At 37.5% G+C, this 24,575-nt stretch overlaps 1 protein-coding gene across 3 annotated transcripts; it reads left to right on the plus strand.

Annotated features, from left to right (window-relative positions):
- Positions 1-580: 580 nt before the first annotated feature.
- LOC110040515 (histone-lysine N-methyltransferase EHMT2-like) lies at positions 581-24,528 on the plus strand. 3 transcript variants are annotated; one of them, XM_020745757.2, is made up of 26 exons: positions 581-665; positions 4,027-4,499; positions 5,979-6,605; positions 6,837-6,901; positions 7,311-7,335; positions 7,502-7,538; positions 8,075-8,259; positions 9,558-9,627; positions 10,139-10,224; positions 10,709-10,815; positions 11,621-11,668; positions 11,846-11,920; positions 12,973-13,074; positions 14,165-14,269; positions 14,374-14,489; positions 14,912-14,950; positions 16,110-16,173; positions 16,427-16,521; positions 16,913-16,961; positions 18,380-18,472; positions 18,568-18,654; positions 19,524-19,674; positions 20,504-20,634; positions 21,381-21,497; positions 21,975-22,039; positions 22,435-24,528. In XM_020745757.2, exons 2-26 carry the CDS (start codon positions 4,040-4,042, stop codon positions 22,529-22,531), a joined length of 3,096 nt encoding a protein of 1,031 aa, XP_020601416.2. In that variant the 5' UTR covers positions 581-665; positions 4,027-4,039; the 3' UTR covers positions 22,532-24,528. The 3 variants fall into 3 exon arrangements, with proteins under 3 accessions (XP_020601416.2, XP_020601418.2, XP_020601419.2); XM_020745759.2 differs by having other exon boundaries at positions 4,027-4,484; XM_020745760.2 differs by having other exon boundaries at positions 4,027-4,346.
- The last annotated feature ends 47 nt before the right edge of the window (positions 24,529-24,575 follow it).

Here is a 24,575-nt window from a genome sequence, read left to right on the forward strand (position 1 = left end):
ATTTCGATGTGAAAACTTGGAATTTTGTAAGTTAGTAAATCCCAAGAAAGGATAAACGGTGTCGTTCATAAGCTTGGTCGACGTTTTTGTACTTACTATGACGTTCTCTTTATAAGGTCATTACATAACTTGGTGATTACTGGGTCCACTGAGCATGGGAACTACTCACTGGTCAATCACGTCAGTGACAGGTTGAAGAAAGGTCAGAAAGAGAACCAAGTTTTATAAATAGCTTAATCGTGGCAAGATGTTAGTACGAAAACAAAAACTCATCAGCCTACATTTTTGAAGCCCCTTGAACTTTCCACGTTTAACGAGCCTTGCGTGACTTGTCACACAACAGTGAACCTCTGTCAGTTTTGTGATGAGATTTATCTCGTTATGGCGTTTTAAACATTGTAGGAATGTTCATACGTAACACCAGTTATAACGAGAAAGGTGGATATAAACAGTGCACAAACTTTGTGATAAGTTTAGGGTCAATTTCCAAAAAAATTGCTGTCATGGGTGATGGATTGAAACTGCAATGAACACGTACAGCGGGTGCTGACATTCCCCCGTGCTCCGTGGGCGCTCGTTTAATTTATTCCGTTTTTTTTCGCGGGTCGAGCTTAGACTTGAATCAACTTGAAAGTATAATTGAGTTTGCAAGTCTATACTGGAAGGTAGGGTTATTCTTGTCTATTGTCGGATGTCTTTTGTCATCGTGCATTTAGGTTAAATATGTTGGGTTTTGGTCCGTTTGTGGTGTGCGATTTTTGAAAATGGCTTCTCTGCCGTGCATCGTCAGATCGTGGATTGTTTATGTGCTGTGATTTTCACAAATGCTTTTGTTTTCGTGGATTCCTTAAAATCAATTTCCTCTCTAGCCATAAGAATTGCTTATCCGCTGTCCAAAGTTGTAGTCAAACCCTCAAGGCCATTTACCACTTTGATGTCGGTCCCTCTTGCTCTCGTGTCGGAGCCTTCTTGAGATCGGCTGGTGGTTGAAGTCGTGACTGCTAGTGATCGTTTTGCATAGAAGTAAAGACCAGTGAAGCGTGGTGAAGAGACACAAGATTTTAATCTTTCATTTTTGGTATCAAATTTCGTTGTTCTTTGTGTTAGATGGTGAAAGTCGTTTTGCGAAACAGAAGATCAGAGTTTAACGCGTGTTTTATAATCCACAGACTGCAAGATGTTCATGATTTCTTTAAGACATCATGGATCATGTTCTAAGCAAACACACCCAAATTGTAAGGGAGGAACTCAAAAATCAGAGTGCCAGTGGCATGTGTCGTGCAGACGGTTTTTGTGTGTGATGAAATTTTTATGCAGATCAAACAACAAAACATGGTTCAGAGTGGTTTGAGTACACTATGAGATATTTCAGATTTGCCTTTTGGGAAATGCAAATTAAAAGAAAAAATGAATTAAATTTAGATAAATTTGTGAAATATGATATTTGCATTTTAATAGAACACAGGAAATTACTGCATTGTGATTGGTTGAGAGCAGACAATTTTTGCATTAATTTTTTCTTTGCACTGTAGAACAAATTATGCATGTACAATCATAATTTATTTGGTCAGGTAATTAATGAGTAAAGCTGTGGAATGCTCCAGCAAATAAGGGTTTACACCTCTCATGACATTTGAAAATTCTTTCATGTTTTACATGGCTAAAGGCTTGTTTAATTTTTAGATTATGTTCAAATATAGCCCCCAATGTAAATCCCTACTGTTACTTGGATTTAAAAAATTGCCAGTTTAAATTATCATTGATGAGGTTTTCACATATGGGAAACAAATTTGAGAACCAAGCTTTTAACAGTGGTTACTAGCTGGCTAAGGTTCAGGCTATGATTTTAGCTGCCTACTGTTGTTTTTTGATGAGTTCTATAGTGCTATATATTTTCTGTGATTACCTCCAACATCGCCTGACAAAGAATTTCAAGGTATTTGTTTGAAATACGAGGAACCCCGAATAATGACAAAAGTGTGATTTAAATTTGCTGTATATTACCAGGGGTACCCATATTTCAAAAAATTTTTTTTTTCATGTTTTTGCATGGTGTACCTTCTGGGCAGATGAGAAAATATTAAAATAAATGGTAAAAGAAAACACTTAAATTTAATTAAGATATGGTATAAGCAACTTCACTGGAATTTGACCCCTCCCTTCTCAGAGTTGATGTGTCAGTTTAGAAGGAAAAGTGTCACTATTGCAAGTTTAATTCCATGTACAAAGGCTTCAAGCTGTTTTAATAGCAATATATATATTGACATCAATAGTAGAACTAGATGATTTAATAAATTAAATAAAGGAATACATGTTAATAAAGTACAGTTTGCACAGGCCTTGAAAAATATCCTTGAAAATTTACCATCTCCTTGAAAACTGGAAATTCAGATTTCTTTGAATTCTTACCAGCCATCGTTGAATTTTGTTGGCAAGTTTTGGAATATTTGAGACTAGAGGATAAAGAAAGCTATATTGGCAGTCAGGCCACATTAAAGAACCACTTTATTTTTCATGCAAAGAATTGATGGTTGCAATTTCTTACAGAAAACTAATGCTGGTGTGAAACTCTTGTAGTAGTTGTGCTGGCAAATCCATAGGTTTGACTTCTTTTGGTTTGAGAGTTTTCTGAATATCTTGTGCCACTGACTTTTACAAAACCTTTCCATTATTCGTACTAAATTCAGTAACTTATGGTGCAAGAAGTAAAGATGTTACAAATATAGAGCATTTTTACCAGAGGACTTATACATATGATCTATGTCTTGATATACTACCACATTGTGTTGAGCTAACTTGAACAGAAATGTTCCACTACTGCTAATGAGCCTTTTACAACAGTTGGACCTGTAGCTTATAATTCCTAGAGTTTTAGCTACAGCTCTGTGAATTCAGAACTGGAAATAGCATGTTTTAAGTAGTGAGAACACAAGTTTTCAGGGCAATGACATGTAAGGTTGAGACTGAAACAATGATTTGAATATTTCAAAAATTAGATGGTTTTGTAAGGAAGCAAGGAAGCTTTGCCCTCCAGGAACCTTTTCTGTTATTAGTCACATACAAAAGGAAGCTGCCGACGTATAACTATTGGAGATCGAAAGAGGGGTGAAATATCAGGAAGAAGGGAAAATTCTACACTCTTAAACTGAAAGGCAAAGGCTTAGAACAGTTTGAAAACTTGCAAAATTACAAGGATTTGTATGGAAAACCACTGGAATGTGAATGGTGGGAAAAGTATTTTCTTCCCACACAAATTCTTCTTATTTCCAACGTCTATAAAAAAAACTCCATCATAAAGGATATCAACATTTGCATGTAAGCTTATTTGTAAATGTTCTTTCCATTTCTGCATTACCAATGGCTATATCAGTGTGTTCTTGAGAAACATATTACATGGTCAACTGTTGCAAAAGACCTATTAAAACTGCATATCAAGTAGAACTAACACATGTTTGGAGTAAAACGGTTGATGCAATGACTTACCGTTAGTAAAAGATGAATTTACAGTTTGGTATCTCTTCATTTTGACATTTTTTATTGACCTTTGGTAATTTATGTTAATTTATTCAGAAACATATAATGGGCCTATCATCCCCCTTGTTAATAAACTGACAAAGTGTGGGTGGACTGTTGGTATTTTGTGCAATTTTTGTTCCCAAGATATACACTATAATAAACAATTTGATGAAATATGGGCTGTACATGTACATTCAAGGAGCCTGCCTCCCGAACACTTATGTGATAAATTACTCAGAACTTATCTCCTTTACATTTACTTTGTAAATTAAATCCCCTGCATCATATCTTTCCTTTTGTAATCAAATATAATATCTTATTTATTACTTTTTGTCAATTTTTCTCATTATCACTTGTACATTATATATAGTGTAGTTTTGCTTTTTGAATCCTTTTATGCAATGACCCAAGATTGAGAAACCTACAAAAACCATCCAACAATTTGGTGGGGTGTGCAAATAGTGCACCAGATGCAATGAACAAATGAACACTTTTATGGTAATTTTTCAGGGGCTGCAACCTAATGGATTGTCAAGACAACCATCGCTACCACCCTTACTCCCCTCCTGGAGATGCTCGGCAGGAGAGATATATTGGTAGGGAATGGCAAAGGCAAACTCATAGTCCTCCATATGCTGCTGCACGCAGGGGAGGAAGGAGAAGCAGGTACCCAACTGGTCGAAGAGGAACTGGAAATTTTCCACGATCTATCAACAGAGAAGAGGTGTATCGTAGTCATCCATCCCACAGACCAGTAAGATCTAGCGATGGACACATAGATCCAAGATATGATGGGCCACATCGAAGACCATCTCCACATTGGTACCAAGGTAGATCAATGCATTATGGCCCACCTCGCCCACCAACCCACTATTACTATCAAAGGAACATCAGGTTACGTTATAGAGAAGCTGGATATGGCCCCCCTGGGTCACTCAGGTTGCATCCGAAGAGTACAAGACCAACTGGTACACATCCTACAGGTCTTGTGGTCTTGTAGTATCTTTTCAAAAGAATACAGTGGTAGGGCTGAAAGTCACAGGCTCATTAATGTTCGTTTTACTCATTCAAGATTATTGATTTTTTTTATATTTTGGCACTCACAGAAAACAACAGAAAAGTTCTTAAATTATAACCAACTGGAGTCAAAGATTTTCTTTGCAACTGGTTGAGTAGCTGTATTACATGTACATGTATCTCCCAACAAGTTTATATCATTATAGTAATTGATCCATTTGTGGTAATTATTCCATCTGTGGTTCTCCTGTATCATTATTTTCATGTTTGTCTTGTTATATGTCCTTTAAATTGTTAACGCTCATTTGTTACATTGTAAGAACTGTTTTTGTGATAGAATTTAAGTGGTTTTGTTGTATCTCCAGTTCTTAAGTTACATGGCTAAGTACAGTCTGTGTAGAAAAGAAAAAGAAATAGTAGCAAGTATGTTTGTTAAGTTGTTCATTTGGTAGTCATAGATCGAGTGTGGTACAACATGTTTTTTCTTAATTTCAAATTTCTATTTTATTGTTTTTTTGTTACATTATTTTGGTTGTATTGGGTCTGTGCCTGTTTTCTGCCCTGTCATTGTGTTAACATTACACATCATGAAAAAACATGATGCATTCAGGTAGACCAGGATTAAAGGTAAAAATAATATTCTTGCAACCCTCCAACTATGAAGCAAAACGTAAATCCTCTAAAGCTCTTCTTTAACTGCTTTCCTGTTGTAAGTACACCTGTACATACATGGTAAATAGAGTAATGTAAGTGCTCTATACTTAGTTATGTATTGTGTAATCATATCAGTAATAAAACTCTTGTGTCTGTTTCATTCTTTGTGCTGCTGAATTCCTTAATTGGCAAATATTCTTATAGTTTTTAGTAAAGGTGTTTGATTAGTACACTGGAAAAATCTGTTTTGGATCAACATTTTACAACAACAAATTAAAACAAGCCAAGCAACGCAAATAATTTTGTGATTGTCTTTAACTTTATTAACTGAGTTTTTCTTTTATGGATCACGCAAGGAAGACTTTTGTTACAGCATATCCAAATTTGCTAACCAAATCGTGTTTCAGTGGCCACATAAGTTTTAAAGTCTTTCTCGTGCTTTCTTGTCAAATTCTTGACAAAAAGCCACAAACACATAGTGATGTTCTTCACCCAGCAACACTTTGAATGTGACTCTTTTCTTCCCAGAAATCACTTGATCTTGTGTCCTTTCGTGATTCAGTTACCAAATTTGAATATATGCTGTGAAAATAACTTTCCATGTACAGAATTTGATAATGTTTAAGAAAGTCACAATTATTTGTGTCACTTGGCTTTCTTGAAATTTTTGTTGTAAGATATCGATCCAGAACAGATTTGTCCAGTGTACTGAGTAAAATTCTGTTTCTGTTTAACAATTTGCAAAAGTGTCTGGAAATGAAATTGAAGCATTCCTGTCATTGAATCTTTAGGCTCGTCATTTTCAAATCCAAAATCTTTATCATCAAGCACGCCATCAGGAAGTCCTCACTTTACCAAGAACTCAATAACAAAGGTGTCAGATTCTTCACGCTCATCTCCAACAAGTACTAGTGTAACATGCAAACACGTGCATCCAAACTCAGCTGGCACTAGTGGTCAGCCTTCAGGGGACAAACAAATTACTTCTGATGTCAAGAATCCGTCAATCGTCAAAGTTGCACCATTTAGTCATCAGCCATCACCTAACTTTACAAAATCCTCTGTGACCTCAAGCTTATTGTCTGTGCCACTGAACAGCACTACTATCGAAACAAATTCTCAGGTCAAACCTGAAGGTCAAATGGTCTTGAACTTGCCCAGTAAAACAACTGGTTATCAAGAAAGCACTGGAAGTGATACTTGCCTGGCTCCAGAGGGTGGCTTAATGACAGTTTTTGCTCCCACTGCAGATGGTCAGATGCGACCCATTTGCACAACAATTTGTAGTTGTGAACTAAGGAAACGCTCTCTGAAATATGCTGACAAAGGAAAAACAAAGGGTGACTCTATTGTTATAGACTCTGATGAGGAAGAAGAGAAAAAGAATAATGTCGTTGTTGACTCTGTCAATAAACAAGGTATTGTGTGGCAGGGTAATATCCTTATTTGGTTGCAATTTGGGCCTAATGCTAACTTTGGTTTGAACAATAAAATCTGGTCTGTTGTTTAGATGTTTTACCAAATGGTAACAGTGATATACTTTTTGTTCCGTGAAGATGTCTTCTGTTCAATAAAAGCAAGCTGTGACCTCTTTTGTTTTGTTTTTGTTTGATATCATGATAAAACAATCTTTGTTTTGTTTGTTATAGGTGATGAAAAACTTTCAGAAGGCAGTATTCCTGTTACAGATCAATCAAGTGTCAAGGACGAATCAGTACGTTCAACAGTCATAGAGTTCTAGGACGTTTGTTGACCCCTTTTCTGCAAGTTCTTTTCCAGTCTTTATGAGAAGAGAACATTTATTGATGAGTCCTTCTAACAGCAGTGAATTTTAAGAAAGGAAAAACATGGTACAGACAGCAACTGTAAAGCCAAAGTCAAGATTTGTTTTTGTTTCTTGTAGTTTTGGCTGTGGTTTTTTGAATGTTTATTAATAAGACGTAGCAGGTTTTTCCTTTCTCAATTAGCATACCTTTCATTTTGTCACAATCATTTTGTGGGATAGTATTCATTTGCCTTGTAACTCTTAAGTTTGAAGTCAATATCAATTAAATCAACTGTTTTTTTTCTTTTTCCTTTTTCAAATCAGTTATTGTATGTTGTAATGTGTTTTTTTTTTTCAGAGTTGCCAGGAATCACCAAGAAAAAGTATGAACAGAATTTGTGGTTTAATTTTACATTTTATTTCGCAATTCATTAAACTCTTTGGCTGTTTTTAGCTAATCTTTCAGTATTTTAACGTGAGTTTTAAGTTTTTAAGTCTTTTCTTACCACTGAAAAGATGAATCTTTATAGCTGGATTTCTCTTTGTTAGGAGCAAAAATGAGTACAGAAAATGTCTCGTTAACAAGGTAAGTCTCTCTAGATATGCTGTATGTAAAGTAATGTACAACACTAAGTGCTGAAAAAAAAAAGAGATTTAAAAAACATGTTCATTGTTTCTACCTATATAATAGTCACATCTAACCTTTTGTTATTACTGTGATGTCTGACATATACAGTGCAAGTGACTAAAAGATTGTCCTAAAACAAACAGTTGGTAAATAAAAGGTACATGCTGTAGATAACCTGTGTACATCTGGTATCTTTCAATGGTAGAACCACACTGTATAATACAAGATTCACTGTGGGAAATTAAATTTGTTTAGAAACACTGCTATTTCACAGTAACTACTCACTTATGTTTAATTCATGAATGGGCAAATTTACACTCAGCGGAGCCTTTCTCTTTTGCCATTGGTGTTTTCTTCTCCAATCAGCTTAGGGAAGAAAGAATATAGCTGAAATCACATGTCTGCTATTCAGTTAAACTGCATGTATTATTGTTGCACAAAGAACAATGTTGCCATGTTTTCAAATGGCTGAGTATTTTTCCTGTCATCAACAGCTCATCTCTAGGAGACCAATCTGCACCAGTTGTAGCTGCTGAAGCATCAAGTACATGTACTATTACAGAATCTGTTGCCGACACAGTTTCAAGGGTTGTGGATGGGTTGCGGCAGAGTCTTGGTGAGGGATGCAGCAGCAGTACGTCGTCGGACTCATTGTCCATAGTTAGTGCACATATTACAGGTATAATTAAACAATAACAGTCTGAGTGTGTTATGTCATTCCAACTGGCATGCATATATGTATATGGCTGTGTGGGTTTTGTGGTGAACAATACTTCAATTTTCCTTCTTGAGTTGTTACTTCTTTGGTTAATTAAAAGCTGTGTTATACCAGATACACATAAGTTAAATTTGTTATGAGAATTGTCTCAGCAAACTTAAGAACAGTCTTAAACTGGAAATTATTCAGCCATGACCTATACCTTCTGGAATGTTCCATTTTTCATGTGATTTAGAAACCTTGTAATAATACTAGACCATACTACATTTAATTCTTTCCGAACGTTTCTGGAATCTCGAGTTGTACTTGATTAAGAGCTTGAGTTTTGTCCATAGGAGAGCTCTGGAAACGTAATGAAGCTTAGTGCTGCATAGTAATGTAATCTGAGTACTTACCGTGTGAATAAACCAGTTTGTCATTGTTACTGGCAATCCTGAGTTCTGTCAGGAGACAACCCTGCTCTGTGTCGAAACTTGTATCAGTTATACACAAACTTAGGCTGGTGGTGAGAATTTTTATCTCTGATACAACAAAGACAGGAACAGGCTAATTGCAATATATTGAAATTGTCACACGAGAACAAACGAATAAAGAATCTCTTAAAGCCTTGGCACCATGTTAGAATTTTAATATGTGGAAAATTGGCCTATTCTGAATATCAGTTACATTGCTAAATTGACTGCATTGTCTGAGATATGTAGAGTCAAGTTTGGTGGTGGTGGTTTTTTTTAATGAACCCCATTTGAACAGTACATTGGTTTATTGAGTACAGTGAAACCTGTATTTAGTGGACACCCTTGGGACCCTCACCGGTGTCCGCTTAATACAGGGTGTCCATTCGAAACAGGCTCTAGTACGTGTATGTTGTGCAATGACAGTGAATTATTAACTCTTTTGTAACACACTGTAAGATCAAACAAAGGAGAATGTCCAGTCAGTCATTGCATCAATCTGGAATAATCACTTAGCTTTAAAACGACATCGCTGAACAATGTTAAAGGAGTCTCGGGTAGACTTTTAGAAGTAAAAAGCTCTTGAAGTGTCCGCTTATTGCAGGTTTTGTGTACAAAATCGCTTAATATTGGTGTTGGCGTCTGCTTAACAGAGGTGTCCACTGAATGCAGGTTTATTTTACTGTAAATATGGGAGGAACATTTTGGAACTTAAGCTGGTGTCCACTTAATAGAGGGTGTCCACTTAATATGGGGTCGGCTTAATACAGGTTTCACTGTAATGTTGTACTAACTTCTTACTTGCAGATGAAGGCACAATCCTAAGAGATCCACAAATCCTGCATGGAATATTGAGTATATGTAAAGAAACATCTAGGTAAGTTACTAAGAAATTATTCCTGTTGTCTTGTGTTAAAAAGATTCTCTGGTTGGTTTTATGTACTGTTTTTGTATTTGTTCATTCATTTCTCCATTCATTGATTTATTCATTTCTAACATCATCATGTCTGTTCTAAATAACACATTTATTTAAGGTACATATTGTTAAAACTGGCCCTGACCCTGGGGGAAAGGAACTAGCCCTTCGCGGTTTCCCAAATATAATTAACAATAATTATTATTATTTGAGCCCACATTGGATACGAGGCCATAAGTAACAAATGAGGCGCATTTCTTAAGTAAATACATTTTTTTAAAATGCAACTGTTGGTTGGGGGTGGGGGTGGGGGGGGGGGGGGGAAGACAGTGCACTGTTTACGTATTTGCGTATGCTCTCAGGTGGGTGGCTTGATGCTGTTATTGCCACGCTCTCTGAGTTTTTCAAATCAAAGCAGGATTTCTGACTCTTTGTCTGTTATGTCTGATTATCTTTAAATTCTTTTTTTCAGTCCGTGGAAGAAGTTTAAGACGTCTCCCAGGAATTTGTTTACAGCAGCAAAGGACTGCAATATTCAAAAAGTTCTTTCTCTGCTTGGTGAGTTCTATTTTCCAAGTAAACCACGTGAACATTTTGTAGTGGTCCCAGCCAGAAGTCGATAAGCCCCCAACACGAAGTCAAAAACACTGTCTATTTCTCAGCGTGAACGGGGGCTAATCGACTTGCGGACTAAACGATTGGTAACCTCTTATTTCATTTCGTCTGTAATAACATTTTTTGGCTTAAACCACTTATCTTTTTCGCTGCCACGGAGGCATATATCTCGATGGATAAATGGTAAATAACGTCAATTTTCATAATTATTGACGCTCCAAAAGTATGCCAAAATGCAATGTGTTTTGGCAATTGCCAAAGTTAACGACTCTCCAATACCATGTTCCTAAATAACTACATTGACTTGTCATTAAAAAAAAGACCAAAATAGCGATTGGAAAAGTCTTCTAGATCCGTTTGTTTGTTTTAAAATGATTTTTTTTTGTCACTTTAAGTAATTGTTTTCTTGTCTGTTCTTTTTTTGCAGCTGAGGGATGTGATCCAAACCAGCAATTGTTGAAAGCGAAAGGAAAGACAGCTATGCATGCAGCTGCTGCAGGAGGCTATGTCGATATAATGGCTTGCTTGAGACTGGTAAATCAGTAGAATATTACAATTTAACTCCGATATAACAGGCAAATCAAGTTTGTAAAACCAGCTGTTTCTGAGGAATCGAATTGCAAGAATTGTACACATGTGCGGTTATAACGACTTTTGATAACGACATCAGGACAAACAGGGACAGATTTAAATTCCACGCACTTTCTTACACTAGACCCCTTACGAAAGAACATTGTCGCATTTTGTCAGAATTTCATTTTTGACACAAATTTGTTTTTCTTGTGATCGCTACAATCACTTCGTTCACGGAAAAAAAGTTCAGGTTTCCATATCTGATATGGTGCGATCATTGTGATCGCTACAGAAAAAGTTGAACGATCCTTACGATCTGGAGTTTCCATACGATCGCCTCGCTTCCCTTTACAGCGCTGTATTGAAGAATCTGTGCAAAGCATTCCTTGTGCAAAAACTGCACAGGCCACGTGGCGTGACAAGTAGCGGCGTCGATCACTCAGACATCGTATTTTTAAAGAAGGTCGTACGCCGCCCTCAGCTACGAGGTGAAAGACATTTTTTCTTCAACTAATTCAACTTTCTTTCGAAAAAATGCTCTCTCTTTTATGTGGATCTTCTGCTACGATTTTAGGACTTCTTACATTGTATTTTTTGACGGAGTCAAAGTTTTTTCTGTTTTTCACGGATTAACCTGCGTAGCAAGCGTTTCCGTGGGGTTTGGAAGCAAAGAAAGACCGAGGAACGGTATTTTCGGTGTGCTCCCGAACCCCACAGAAACGCTTGCTACGCAGGCTATTCACGGATATACTGTTTTGATTTTCAGGCGGGATGTGACTTAAACCTTGTGGACTATGAAAATAGAACACCACTTGTAAGTATATGTAGATTCCGACATGTATTTGTTTGACGAGAAAGCGTGAAATATTTGTGATTGATCACTTAACTGAGTGATTAATTAATTCATTAATTAGATCTAATTGAGTAAGTAATTAATTTGTTACTTTCTCTGTTCTTCTATGTAACAATCCCTTGGCCTTTTGGATGATAGTTTGATGCAGTGAATAATCACAAAGTGAAAGCTGTAGAATACCTCATAGATTGCGGAGCAGCCCTTGGAATCAAGGTACAAGTTCAATGATGTTGTGACATTGAATTACATGATGTTTGCGCTGGTCATTTGCTGCCCTGCCCTCCCCCCCCCCCCCCCCCCCCCAGTGAGCATAATGATAAGTGAGTGCAGGAATAATAAAAGTTTGTCCATTTTATTTAGTAATACTTTTCCATTCTTGTCGTCACAGGTCAATCTTGTTTCCCAACGGATTCTTGTCGTTTTGTCAACTGCTTTTGTTAAACCATTAGCACCGGTTTTCTGATAATTTTTCAGATATGTTTTTATTGTTTTGTTTCCTCATAAGCGAAAAGGTATTGTTTTGGCATCAATGTTGTGTTTTACGTACAATCAGAGTAACGTTCCTAAATAACTATGCAAAAATGTTTAACGCGGGCAAAAAACTGGTGAACACTTACCGCTAAAATGATCGTCACGGACACAAAAGGAAATTAAAATGTAAAATATCAAGTTTTGATGACTGAACTGCTTCTAAACTGCTTCTAAACTGCAGGACATTAAAACAACGCAGTGTGGACAAATGCGAAGTGATTCCTTTCGGTGTAATATTGCAATGTAAACTTGTCATAGCATAGAAAATCCGCCAAAATTCAACTTCTGCCTCTTACGAAAATAGAATGACCTTGAATTGCTCGTTTATCGGTAATATTTTGCACAGCAAACCTGCGGTAAGGAGTTCTATGTATAACTGTAGTTATTATATGAGTGAGAAAATTTTTTATTGTTACTGGCTTAGAACAGGCCAAATCATCCTTGATTTTTATCTTGCACTAACGCGCGCGCAGTCGTAATTTTTTTCAGTCATATGATAAATGATTGGTCGGATGGAAGCTCGAACAATTTAGGATTTACACTACTCGTGACATTTGAAAATTCATTCGAAATATCACTCACAGTGTAACTGCTTAATTGCACTCGCATTCATACCTACGGTTACCTAAAATCCAGGTTCAAATTTCTCAGCACGCCAATCATTGAGGAAACGAAACTCTATTTCGCCTTGTTGAACCTGCTACTGACGAGATACGTGTAATACATTTTTGCAGGACACTGGAGGTATGACTTGTTTTCATCTGGCCACCCGCCATGGGCACACTGATCTGATCAAACTGTTGCTCAAAACAGGAAAGTTCGGTATCGACCAAAAGGTATGTTAAGAGTTAAACCAAAAGGTATGTTACAAGTTTAATGATATACATGAAAAATTACTCGATTCTGATTGGCTGAGAACAATGCAGTTCAAGTTTAACACCAGTGCAAAAAGTGTAACACCGGTGCAAAAGGTGTAACACCAGTGCAAATTACACATCGCAATTCTGAATTATGATTGGCTGAAAGGCAATAGGAAATTTTCTAAGCCGATGATATTACATAAAATGATAATGAAAATTTTGTGCTGAAACTTTGAAAAACGTTTTCTCGATTGACAAAAAAATGGTTCAAGAAAGATCTTCAGGCACTTCCTCCACGCGAATTTTCTCATGTTTATATTATTAATAAGTAATCATACGATTTTTCTCGCTCAATTTGGGTTTAATTTGCACTTGTAAATTTTTCAAAAAGCTGAAATTAATTCCAAATTGAACTCGAAACCGTATGATTACCTATACAAACCAAAAGGTATATTAAAAGTTAAACCAAAAGGTAGTTAAAAGTTAAACCAAAAGGTGTGTTAAAAGTTAAACCAAAAGGTAGTTACAAGTTAAACCAAAAGGGGAAAAATAAGCGTCGATATAAAAAACCCTTTACTTCACAAAAATTGCAACTAAGCTAAGATTCCGTTAGGGGGATTGTTAGGCTCGATTACCAGCCGCTGTGCGGGAAAGGAGCCGGCACTCCTCCCCCAAACTCTTCTCGGGGAGGAACGTAGACCGGACACGAGGGAGCTGCGGAAATCGAGCCTAGGGGATTGTAAGCTAACACCAGACACAGCTGCAAACTATTTACGCAAATTTAGAAACTACACATTTTCATCATTTAGTGATCTTAATCCGGTCAACCGTTGTGACCACCAGCCCTCAAGTGGTTGGTCAGATGAAGTTCAGGGAATGGATTGATGGCAGTGGTGTGACTAGTATGCAGACCATATGCCTACATCTCCAATTGTTCGTTACAAAATAGAGAGGTGCCATTCACTTGAAAGTGAAAATAAACCTAGCCTATATATAAAGTAACTGTGAGTACAGGTTTTTGTCATAGACAGTAATCTCAAAATGTGTACCACATTTTTGTTATCAGGACGATGGAGGCTGGACCCCCATCATGTGGGCAGCTGAGGATAAACAGTATGACGCCACTCAATTGTTGATTGAACAAGGAGCCAATGTTCATATTAGAGACGAAGTACGACTGGAGTGTTTTGTCCTTTTTTGTATAAATTCTGTTTTCTTAGATTCCGTAATGTCTTACTTACTATGGTTAACCGTTTGACTTTTCACGACACTTAGGAGCTTAACGTTGCCCTTCACTGGGCAGCCCTATCTGGTAATTTTGAAGTCTGCAAACTCCTCCTAGATGAGCATACTGACATCAACAGTCAAAATAAACGAATGGATACAGCACTGTAAGTAATCTACAGTCACAAGGATTTCTTTCGTCTCGTTTATGAAACATGTAACCATCTTCATCGTATATTTGTGTTTGTATCACTGTTTGTTTGAGAGGAACACATTAATAACGCAAAATGTGATGCGGAACCAAAGTGACGTGGCATACATTTTGACACAATTAGTGAACGCGAAATGAGCGCTTTAACAACTGATTGGACTACGGCACAAGTTTGTGAACCAGTTATACAGCTCAGCCGGTATCTCAGTGAAAACTTTAGGGAGGAGCAAAGGCTGGTGAAGCTGTAAACTATGTTCAGCTTCTTTTGCGAGAGTCATAACCAGCCAACCTACTGCCATCGTAAGAAATTTGATTTCAATTCAGTTTTCGTCCTGGTTTTTAATGCTCGAGTTTGACAGTTTATTTTTGCCATTTCAGACACATTGCTGCAAGAGAAGATCGTTACGAATGTGTCCAGTGAGTACCGCGTTTTTTGTCGTGGTCACCAAACCCGTAGAGACTTACCCAGAGAACTAAAAACCTCTAATCTTGCTTTCTAATGAGAATCGTTAAATGCTAATGCGAAGAATATTGAAAAACACACGCGCCAAAGAGGGATTGTGGGTAAAAATCATTTAGACATTACAAACCAGCATGTGCACAAAATGAAATCTGAAACGATGTTATACTTGGGTGGGTGTGCTCTTTACTGTTCCTCGCACTAGCTATTAATGATTATCATATTAGGTCATCATTTTTAGAGCGGTTTTCAGTTAAGTGTCGTAAAACCAAAACCAAAGTAATTACTCTAGCCAATCACAAAGGACGCACGCAATGCAGTGAACCAATCAAAACTCGAAGTAATTACATGTAGTTGACGCAAAGCGCGGGAAAACGCGTGCGAACGAGTCATGATTGGTTTTGGTTTTGGTTTTGCTTCTGATTGGATGAACAGTAGCGCGAATTTTTTAAGCCAATCGTGTTGCATAGTAGATGCGAAACCAATTACTTTACGACACTCAAATGAAAACCGCTCTAACAACTTTATTGTGAGCTCGGATTTCTTTTAGGTGATAGTTAATGAGGTCGAAGGCGGAATCAACTATGAACTCAGAAATCTCGAGCGAATAATCTAATTGTTTTAGTAAGATTCTAGCTAAATTTCCTTCAAATAACGATTTCCAATCCTTTCTCAACGAAGTATTAAACTTCATTCTTCATCAAAATCATGAAACTTGCAGTTGTGCACGCGCGCTCATCAGTTCGCTGAAACATTTTGAGCTTTTTAAGTCGCATGACGGTCAATGTCCTTTCCTTAGTGTTCTTGAGGACTGATTCGAGATATTTGTCTTTGTTTTTTTCCGGAAGATTTGAAAGTACAAGAGATTTCTTATATTGGGGTGAGGGAGGAAGATGCTCGCTAGTTATATCGGGAGACTTTCTGTATGAACAGAATGTTTCGTGATTATCTTTGGATTCTAGAGAGATTGCGAGACTGTGGTATCGTTGTTGTACTGTAGAGCAGACGCTATCATTAGTAAATGTTTCCTTTGCTCATCACTTACTCGTGCTCTCAAGCCTGGGTGCCTTATCTGTTACGGAGCTGTACTTATTGAGCCGCACAAAATGTTTGCAGGTTGTTCTTGGGTCGTGGAGCCAACATTCACGTCAGAAACGAAGACGGTCAAACGCCTTTCGAGGTAGTACTGCTGGTTGTGTTTGATAAACTAACATTTATCCAGGGTTGTTACAGGTTAGGGAGAAGGTGAAAATAAACCGGCTGTTAATTTCATTTTTTTTCCCAACAAATCTGAAACTCTATTCATTGCGGAATTTGGCGCTTTTGCTCCCCCAAATGGTATGAAATTTTCGAGTGAAGCTGGTTTCATGGGTGATTCAATCTCTACATTTTTTCACATATCCATTGTGAATAACGTTTTTGTTATTCGCTAGGTCGCTGAACCAGATTCAAGAGGTAAACATTTGTTGAAGTCAAAGCTCGATCTGGAATTATGTCAGGAATCCATTAGGCCGCGCATTCTACATAGGTACAAAGAAATGTGTGAATTTGCTCTAAAATAGCCTTCCATCATTTTGGTTCTGTAATGGACCCTTTGTATGGTCACATGATACAGTCTCCTCCATGCTGGATTGAATAGTGCGACAAAGTCAAGCTTTACCTTTCTTCGTGTTTGATGTCTCAGAGCACTGGTTTTCATCACTGCGGATTTTGTACCATGTGAGCGGTTGATAGAAAGGGTCCATTTTATTATTAAATGTATATAATTTGTACTTTACCTCATTCTCTTGCTTGTTGCTTAGTAGTTTATTTACTTGTGTGTTTGCCATTGATTCAAAATTGTTATTGAGGTATTATCGAGGTGTTTTCGTCTTTGAGCTCTATTTCCTCATGTAACGGTATTTATTTTGGCCACACAGTGATATTTCCCGTGGGCAGGAAAACGTTTCAATATCTTGCATAAACGAGGTGTGTATACTTAGAAATTATCTATTTATTTATTTATTTATTTATTTATTTACTTGGTAAATCTCAGTGTATTTTTAGCAACTGTAGAACCACCAGTAAAGAGATAATTATGGCCTGGAATAAGAGTACAGAGTGCGCAAACATTTTATGAGGCTATTCTGAGTACAGGAGGTGGTGGATGGAACATGGGAGGGAATATGTTTAACCAGATACTTTGAATTTCCGAATAAAATGCTTACGAAAACTTCACTAGTCTTTCTGCTCAATAGAATTGGTAAAACCTGTATTTTGCGGACACTCACGGACACCCCCAAATGTCGTCATGAGGAGCCTAATTCAGATTATCTCGAAAATTTTTATACAGACGAGGTCCGCAGGCTACAGCTAACTTTTATAGCTACATTTTTGTCACGTAAAGCAAGTCACCAACGCTTTTTTTTCGGTGTTGTAGTTTATCAAACTTCATTTCCACTGATATCTGATTTTAAAAATACTGTAGTTGTAGTCAGGCATAGTAATAAAATCTTAAAAGTTGTTGTCACTGACTCAAAAATCTTAAAAGAGACGTTTCGGCTAAAATACTATAACCTTCTTCAGTGATGAAATGAATGTTAATGGCGTCTAAATGTAAATGAGATGTTTATAAGAATGTGAGGAACTCGCTAGGGATTAATTTAGCATTTTGTAAATGTCTGGAATATGCGCGTGGTCATTAATTGAGTTCGGTTCGATCAAGACCTGTCAACTGGTGTCGTGTATAAAATCAATTGTAAAAACTGTGAAAAACTTTACATCGGTCAAACATCCAGAGCACTGAGATCCAGAACAAAAGAACATAAAAGAGCCGTCCTCACATGTGACAAGAACTCTCTTTTGGCGCAACACTGTATGAAAAACGACCACGAATTTGATTTTAATAATGTCAAGGTCATAGACCGCTGTCCCTTGTGGTCGCGTAGATTGTTCTTGGAAGCGTGGCATTCCATTCGCGAACCGAACTCAATTAATGACCACGCGCATATTCCAGGCATTTGCAAAATGCTAAATTAATCCCTAGCGAGTTCCTCACATTCTTATAAACATTCATTTACATTTAGACGCCATTAACATTCATTTCATCAGTGAAGAAGGTTATAGTATTTTAGCCGAAACGTCTATTTTAAGATTTTTAAGTCAGTGACAACAACTTTTAAGATTTTTTGATATCTGATTTACTCCTCTCCAACTCCTTGTTACCTTCGGCAAGTGATTTTGTCGCTCTTTTGAAAAAGCTTCTTTGTTGGCGTGAACGCTCACGTGAGCTTAGTTTCGACCAAGTCTCTAGTCTTCTCATGGCCGTGAACCATTCACGATAGAGCTTAAAAAAACTGTTTGTCTAAAGGTCTTTCTGATTGTACTTTGGTTTTGTGTTCACGCAGGTTGATGACGAGTCCTTCCCGGAATTTGTATTCATAAAGGAATGCTGCGAAATATATAACGGGACGATAAACTGGAGTGTTTCAAAATTTGAGGTAGTTTGAGATGAGAAAAATAAAAAGGGAAGATAGAAAAACAGTTTCTTTTGTTCCCTCAGATATCTTGAGCTGTAAACATCGTTTTTTTGTAGGGTTGTCAGTGTCAAAAAGACTGTCGCAGTGGTACAGCTTGCAGCTGTGCTCAAAGCAGTGAACGGCATAGTATTTGGTACAACGAGGTATGTCAACAGTCATCGAGTTCAGGTTTCACTTACTTCTTTCTCAAGTGCCTATTATTTGCATGTGTCCTTAATAGGCCAATTCCGATATATTAAAATTCTAACTTGGCTCTGAGGCTTAGGGGAATAAAACAAAAGAAATTAATTATTCATCCCTCATCCTCGATTTAATTTTTTTGTTTTATTCCCCTAAGCCTCGGAGCCAAGTTAGAATTTTAATATATCGGAATTGGCCTATTAAAACTGACACAAATTAGTATTTTTTTTATTTGTTAACAGTCAAACCTCTTTGCAACGGCCACCTTAGGGACAGATGAAAGTGGCCGTTGTAGAGAGGTGGCCGTTATGGGGAGGTAGGGGTGTAATATGACGCTTGCTTTTTCGAGGGGTACAATATTTTACATTTAAAAAAATGATGACTGTGGCATATAAATACCTAACACAATAAAAATATGTCAATAAAACAGAAACCGAACAGGAACAGACACCAACGACGCGCGGTACGGATCAAATTTCCTGACCTTTTACAATAGAACACGGGGTTTAGTAAACACCATTCGTCAGTCGTTGATTAACTGGGCGTTGTTGACAGGTTATTTTGGTAGTTTGGGACGCGCTTTAGTGGCCGTTGCTGTTGTAGAGAGGCTAAAATAAGAATGAGTGTATGGACCGTCCGCCGTTGTGGAGAGCTGGCCGTTAGTGGAGTTCAACTGTATTTCTTGTTCGGAGTGTTTCTATTGTTTTAAGGCTTTTTCATGGAAAACAAGAAGCAAAGGAATTCGCGACAAGTGTATCATGATCATTGAAGTAGTGTATACGGGTTGATTAAATACGCAGTCTTTTAACCATACGTTTTCCGTTCATTATAGGATGGTGTTTTAATGGGTGACATGCAGAAGTATGACAGACCTCTTCTTTTTGAGTGTAACAGAATGTGTAAGTGCTGGTCGTACTGCAGGAACAGAGTTGTTCAGAGAGGAATGCGGTATCCATTACAACTGTACAAAACCTACAGGAAAGGTTTGTTGATTTACTGCTCGACTGTTATCTTATCTCTGCGGTAAATTTGGCGAGCAGGGATGGCGGCGCACTGGCATTGGTGAGAGCGCTCGCCTCCCACCACTGTGGCCCGGCTTGATTCCGACCCGGTGCCATAAGTGGGTTGAGTTTGTTGTTGGTTCTCGCCTTGCTCCGAGGGTTTTTTTACCGGGTTCTCCGGTTTTCCTCCCTCCACGAAAACCAACACTCCAAATTCCATTTCGACCAGGATAGAGAACCCACGGGAAAATCAGTTAAGGCTGAGGTGGCTTCCTCTCTAAATATTGTTTATTATTTATTTAATTATTTATTTATTTATCTTTTATTTATTTATTATTTAATCGAAATCGAACGATTTGGGGTTTGTGTTATATAGAACCAGCTTCAAAATAAGTTTTAAATACACTACGCATTTATTGTCAACAGGCAAATTCGATAATTCACTTCAGTGTGCGAAGTCATAAGTTGTTCTTGTAATATATAAAACACGAGAGACATTGTTTCATCGGGATATCCAAACACCGAGAAGAGAGTTGAAAATACGATGCGCAGCAGAGTATTTTTGACGAAATTCGAGTTGTTCGAGTGGCCCATGAAACACTGGAGTGTTTGATATATCTTCTCAATCGAAACAAAAATTGAAGAGTAAACGGAGAAGTAAGATCGTCAAAACCTATGGTAATTAAGACCGGGTATCGAAACCTCCTTCACGATTGTGATTTTCTTTGTTTTAGCTTGATGAATAAATAATGAGTTTGAGAAGTATCGTGCAAAGTTCACCTCGGTAATTGCCAGCACGTGTGTATTGTAGGTTGGGGTGTACGAAGTCTTGCAGAAATTCCAAAAGGAAGTTTTGTCTGTGAATACACGGGCGAGTTAATATCTGACACCGAAGCAGACGCTCGAGCCGATGACTCTTACCTGTTCGACTTGGACTGTAAGGTATGAACGAGGCCGCAGACAACTACCACACTGTCTTCCTGATGATGTGTCAGTATAGTATTAGCTGGAAGGGCAGGGGTGGCTGTTGTCTTTTTCCGTTCCTGCTGTTATTTGATTGGATCATGAAAAGGGTCAGTGATGGGGCAAAAATTGGCATTCGGTGGATTGCGAGATACCTGCTGCCCGATCTTCACTTTGTCGACGTTATTGGTTTGCTTTGTGCAAATGCGGGGTAAGAACAACAGAACTGGCAGGCCGAGCAACGCAGCAGCAACAAAAGCAAAACAAGGCTGGGTAAAGTTCAGTGAAAGTTATAATAAACGGGCACCGGGCTCAATTAGTCCTAATTGGTCTCATATTTTCTGTAAAACAACCTTAATGTGGACACTTGAGTTGGTTAGTGAGTGTCCGCTAAATACAGCGGATTTTACTGTTTCTATTAGCTAGAAAGAATCGTGGAAATCGTACTTACTCTAGGAGTCCTGCAACTGTCAGTTGCATGGCTTAGTCTTTTTTTTTCCGACGTCTTTATCTCTATTGATTAAAAAACAGTAACATACAAAATACAACATATAGCAGACAACGTTTGGGAACGATTCAAATTTAAGCAAGTGCTTGTCAAGTTTGAAACGTTTCTTGATTTTCCGAGGAGTCCGTTATCACAATGCAGGGACTAAGATCTCACGTTAGAGGGTGAATGATTAATCGCGTTGTTTGTTTATCTCAAGTTTTCCTTTTATTTGTAGGAAAGTGCCCAGGAGTTGTACTGCATTGATGCCAAGAATTACGGGAACATTAGCAGATTTATTAATCACTCCTGTGAACCAAACATCTTTCCCATACGCGTATTCATCCATCATAGAGTGAGTTCCGTGGCTGTGCGTGTAATGTATAATAACGAGGTCGACCGCAATGTGCATCTGGCGTTAGTCAGTTAACAAATTAAACCATTGTCGATGTTTCTTTCCACCGTTCCGGGTAAAAATAGGCGGTCAATACACATTCCAAAGAAGTGCACTGTGTTGTGACGTGTTGTGTACCTGGGGAACTGTTGAGGTTGAATCCTGTCTAATAGACTTTACTCACGTGACTCTTTCATAGAAGTCGTGAATACCAGAGGTACGTTTTGATTGGATAGCAACTGAGAAAAAAAGAGCCTCGATTGCTTCTACGAAGATTTGCCAAGAAGACATTTCTTCTCTTGATTGTTTAAAGTCAATTTTGAACTTTTTGTATTCCTTCGGTGTTTAAGTGTCTTGATTTTGTTTAATTGACTTTTAATATTTTAATTCAATGTTATTTGTTTTTGTAGCTTTTAGCTGTTTTCTTTTTTTTTTCAGGACATTAGATTTCCGAGAATTGCTTTCTTTGCCACGAAGGAGATTAAAGTACACGACGAGGTTTGGTAAGCACAGATTAAGAAGAATGTACTCTCTTGGTCGTGTAACCACAACCAAGCATATATTGGCTACGTACTTTCAGTTTTGTTCTTTTTGAAAATTACAGTATTCGAAGTTCTCATTTCAGGAATTTTTTTTCCTGTAACTGTGTGGAAACAACTCACCCTGGGGGGTGATGTTGTAAGTACCTCCTAGGGGTTCTTTTCAAAATTTCCGACGAGCACCCCCGTCCTTTTTATGTGGGATTGCCCCTTCCCGGAACTCAGGAAAGTTATCATTTGCCAGTTTCGCTTTGAACAAATCCCAGTGTGCCTAGTATATAGGAATAGTGTAATGATCATGATTATGTTATGTCCACTATACTGCATACAGTAATCTTGAACATTTCTTGTCTTTATAGTTTTAACTACGGAGACAGGTTCTGGTCAGTTAAAAAGAAGGAGTTTTACTGTGAATGTCGCACGCCAACCTGCAAGTATCGAAATCCTCACAGTTAACCTCTCCACAAGGCAGTGGTTCTCTTTTGTCTTTCTTTGTGTTCCTGTTTCCTCTGGTCATTCGCTACTTCAGTAACTGAAGAGAACAAACTCAAAAGTGTTTTTTTTCCACGTACGCTTTTTAACTGATATGACAATGTTGCGCTTTTGCTCCGTCGAGCATTCGCTATCTCACTGAGTGACGATGTTGTCATAGATATTCAGGTGCGAAAGTACTGGTTTCCTAAACTCCTGTACAATGTGACCTCAATATAATGAACAAACTCTGTTCGCCAAATTTCTTTTGTATTGTATATTTATATCGGTGCTTTTCCTCTTTCCGGTAATTCAACAAAGTCCCTAAGGCAATCATTCTATTTTGGAAAAGCTTAAAATGTGCACAGACACCAACCACGTTGATTTGTAAGCTGTTTGATCTGAAATATCGCCAGGTATTGGTGGAATCATTGCCACTAGGATGTTCCTTGACTTGTTTAGTCACTTGTTAGACTGACTCAGAAATTCTGACGATATAAGAGGCACTTTCTCGTGATATGTGCTGAAGGGTATATTTATACTCAATATCTTTAGAAATTAGTGCATTCCTGAGATTGTTCGTTACGACAGAGCTACTTTGTGCGAGGGTCTGTCTATAGTTAAAGGGACACAGTCAGTTGGCGTACATGCGCATTAGATACCATTTCATAGCTAATTTGCATATCACAGCGACGCGATCCATACTGTTTTTAACCAAATATGATAAAAATAATATCAATAACATGAGTAAAAGCATACTCAAAACGGTCAGCGCGGTCCCAAAGCTGACTGTGTCCCTTTAAGAGCCTTTTTAATCTCTTCCCTTTAACTTATATCTGCTATTATTGTAACGTTGGCGTTCATATGAAATTAAGGTATTATAATATATATTATGTATATTTTTAAATGATGCATATTTCATTCATCTCTTTGAATACATGTACACCTTGTATGTCAGTGTGTTGAGTAGGTTCCTGACTCTGTACTGTGCGTGACTGCATCGTTTCTAAATGAGTTCCCTGTTTCAAATACTTGCATTATCGCGCCAGGGAAACGTCAGAAACGAAGCTTGTTTTCTCGTTTTCCTGTTCTCAGAAATAACCTTACCAAGCAGGTTTCTTATTTATCGCGTTTTGCGATTGAAGAAGTGCGGTTTAAAGGGAGGAACGAAAAGCTCAATTTAGATAAAAAATTCAACTTCGACAGAAACCAGAGATTGATTTTTTTATTGACTCAACTTTCAGTCTTTTAAAAGAACGTTTTCTATTTTAAGAAAAGTCTGATTCGAAAGTTTATTTATTCACTGGATTTAACCCTCATATCAGCAACAACCAACCATTTATTTTCTCAAGAGTGATCAAGAAATCAATTCTCCTTATAGTATCAGAGATAAATTAGAGAATTAAGAAGATCATTAAGCACAGGGAATGTTTTTCATGTATCATTCGCAGAACCGACTTTGAGCGAAATGTGTCTTAAGGGTCGAGTTTGAGAATAATGGGGTTACTGGTACTGTTGTGTACGAGAAGTTATATAATATGTCTATCTCAGAGATTATTTCTGTGCGTTTAGTGTACAAACGTACTTTTCTTTTGTTTTATCATCATTTAATATCATCTTTTATTTTTTTTACTTAAACCTTTCCTATCCATAATCGCAATTGGTTTAAGCTGATGGCGATGCACGAGATATTCCGCGAAAATTTTATCATCTCTATTTTGTAAACAAATTATCGCTGCTGTGTCGCGTGTTTTGTTTTTTTTTGTTGTACTTACTGTGTGCTTTTAGAATGAACATTTATACTGTAGTAGGTTGTGATTGTTATATTAGTCACTGAATTTCTTCGAAGGCTTTATTTGTATTTAGAAGACTGTTTTCTTTCAAGATCTGAGTGTGTTCAGAGTGCCTTGTCTCTTTCTGTTTATGCATATTTATAACCCCAACGAAGTACATGTTATTGAAATAAAATTCTTATTCGAGAAGTTTGAACTGGTTTTTGCTATGGTAACGGGTCGATCTACGATGTTAG

Source organism: Orbicella faveolata, unplaced genomic scaffold (assembly GCF_042242905.1).
Source record: "Orbicella faveolata isolate gen_17 unplaced genomic scaffold, um_ofav_v1 contig_36, whole genome shotgun sequence".
In the NCBI taxonomy this organism is placed as follows: Eukaryota; Metazoa; Cnidaria; class Anthozoa; order Scleractinia; family Merulinidae; genus Orbicella; species Orbicella faveolata.

Coding starts and splice junctions, on each gene's coding strand:
- LOC110040515 (XM_020745757.2), top strand. CDS start 4,040: ATGGATTGTCAAGACAACCATCGCTACCACCCTTACTCCCCTCCTGGA. Junction 4,500..5,978: donor AACTGGTACACATCCTACAG/GTCTTGTGGTCT, acceptor TTGAATCTTTAG/GCTCGTCATTTTCAAATCCA. Junction 9,628..10,138: donor ATATGTAAAGAAACATCTAG/GTAAGTTACTAA, acceptor TCTTTTTTTCAG/TCCGTGGAAGAAGTTTAAGA.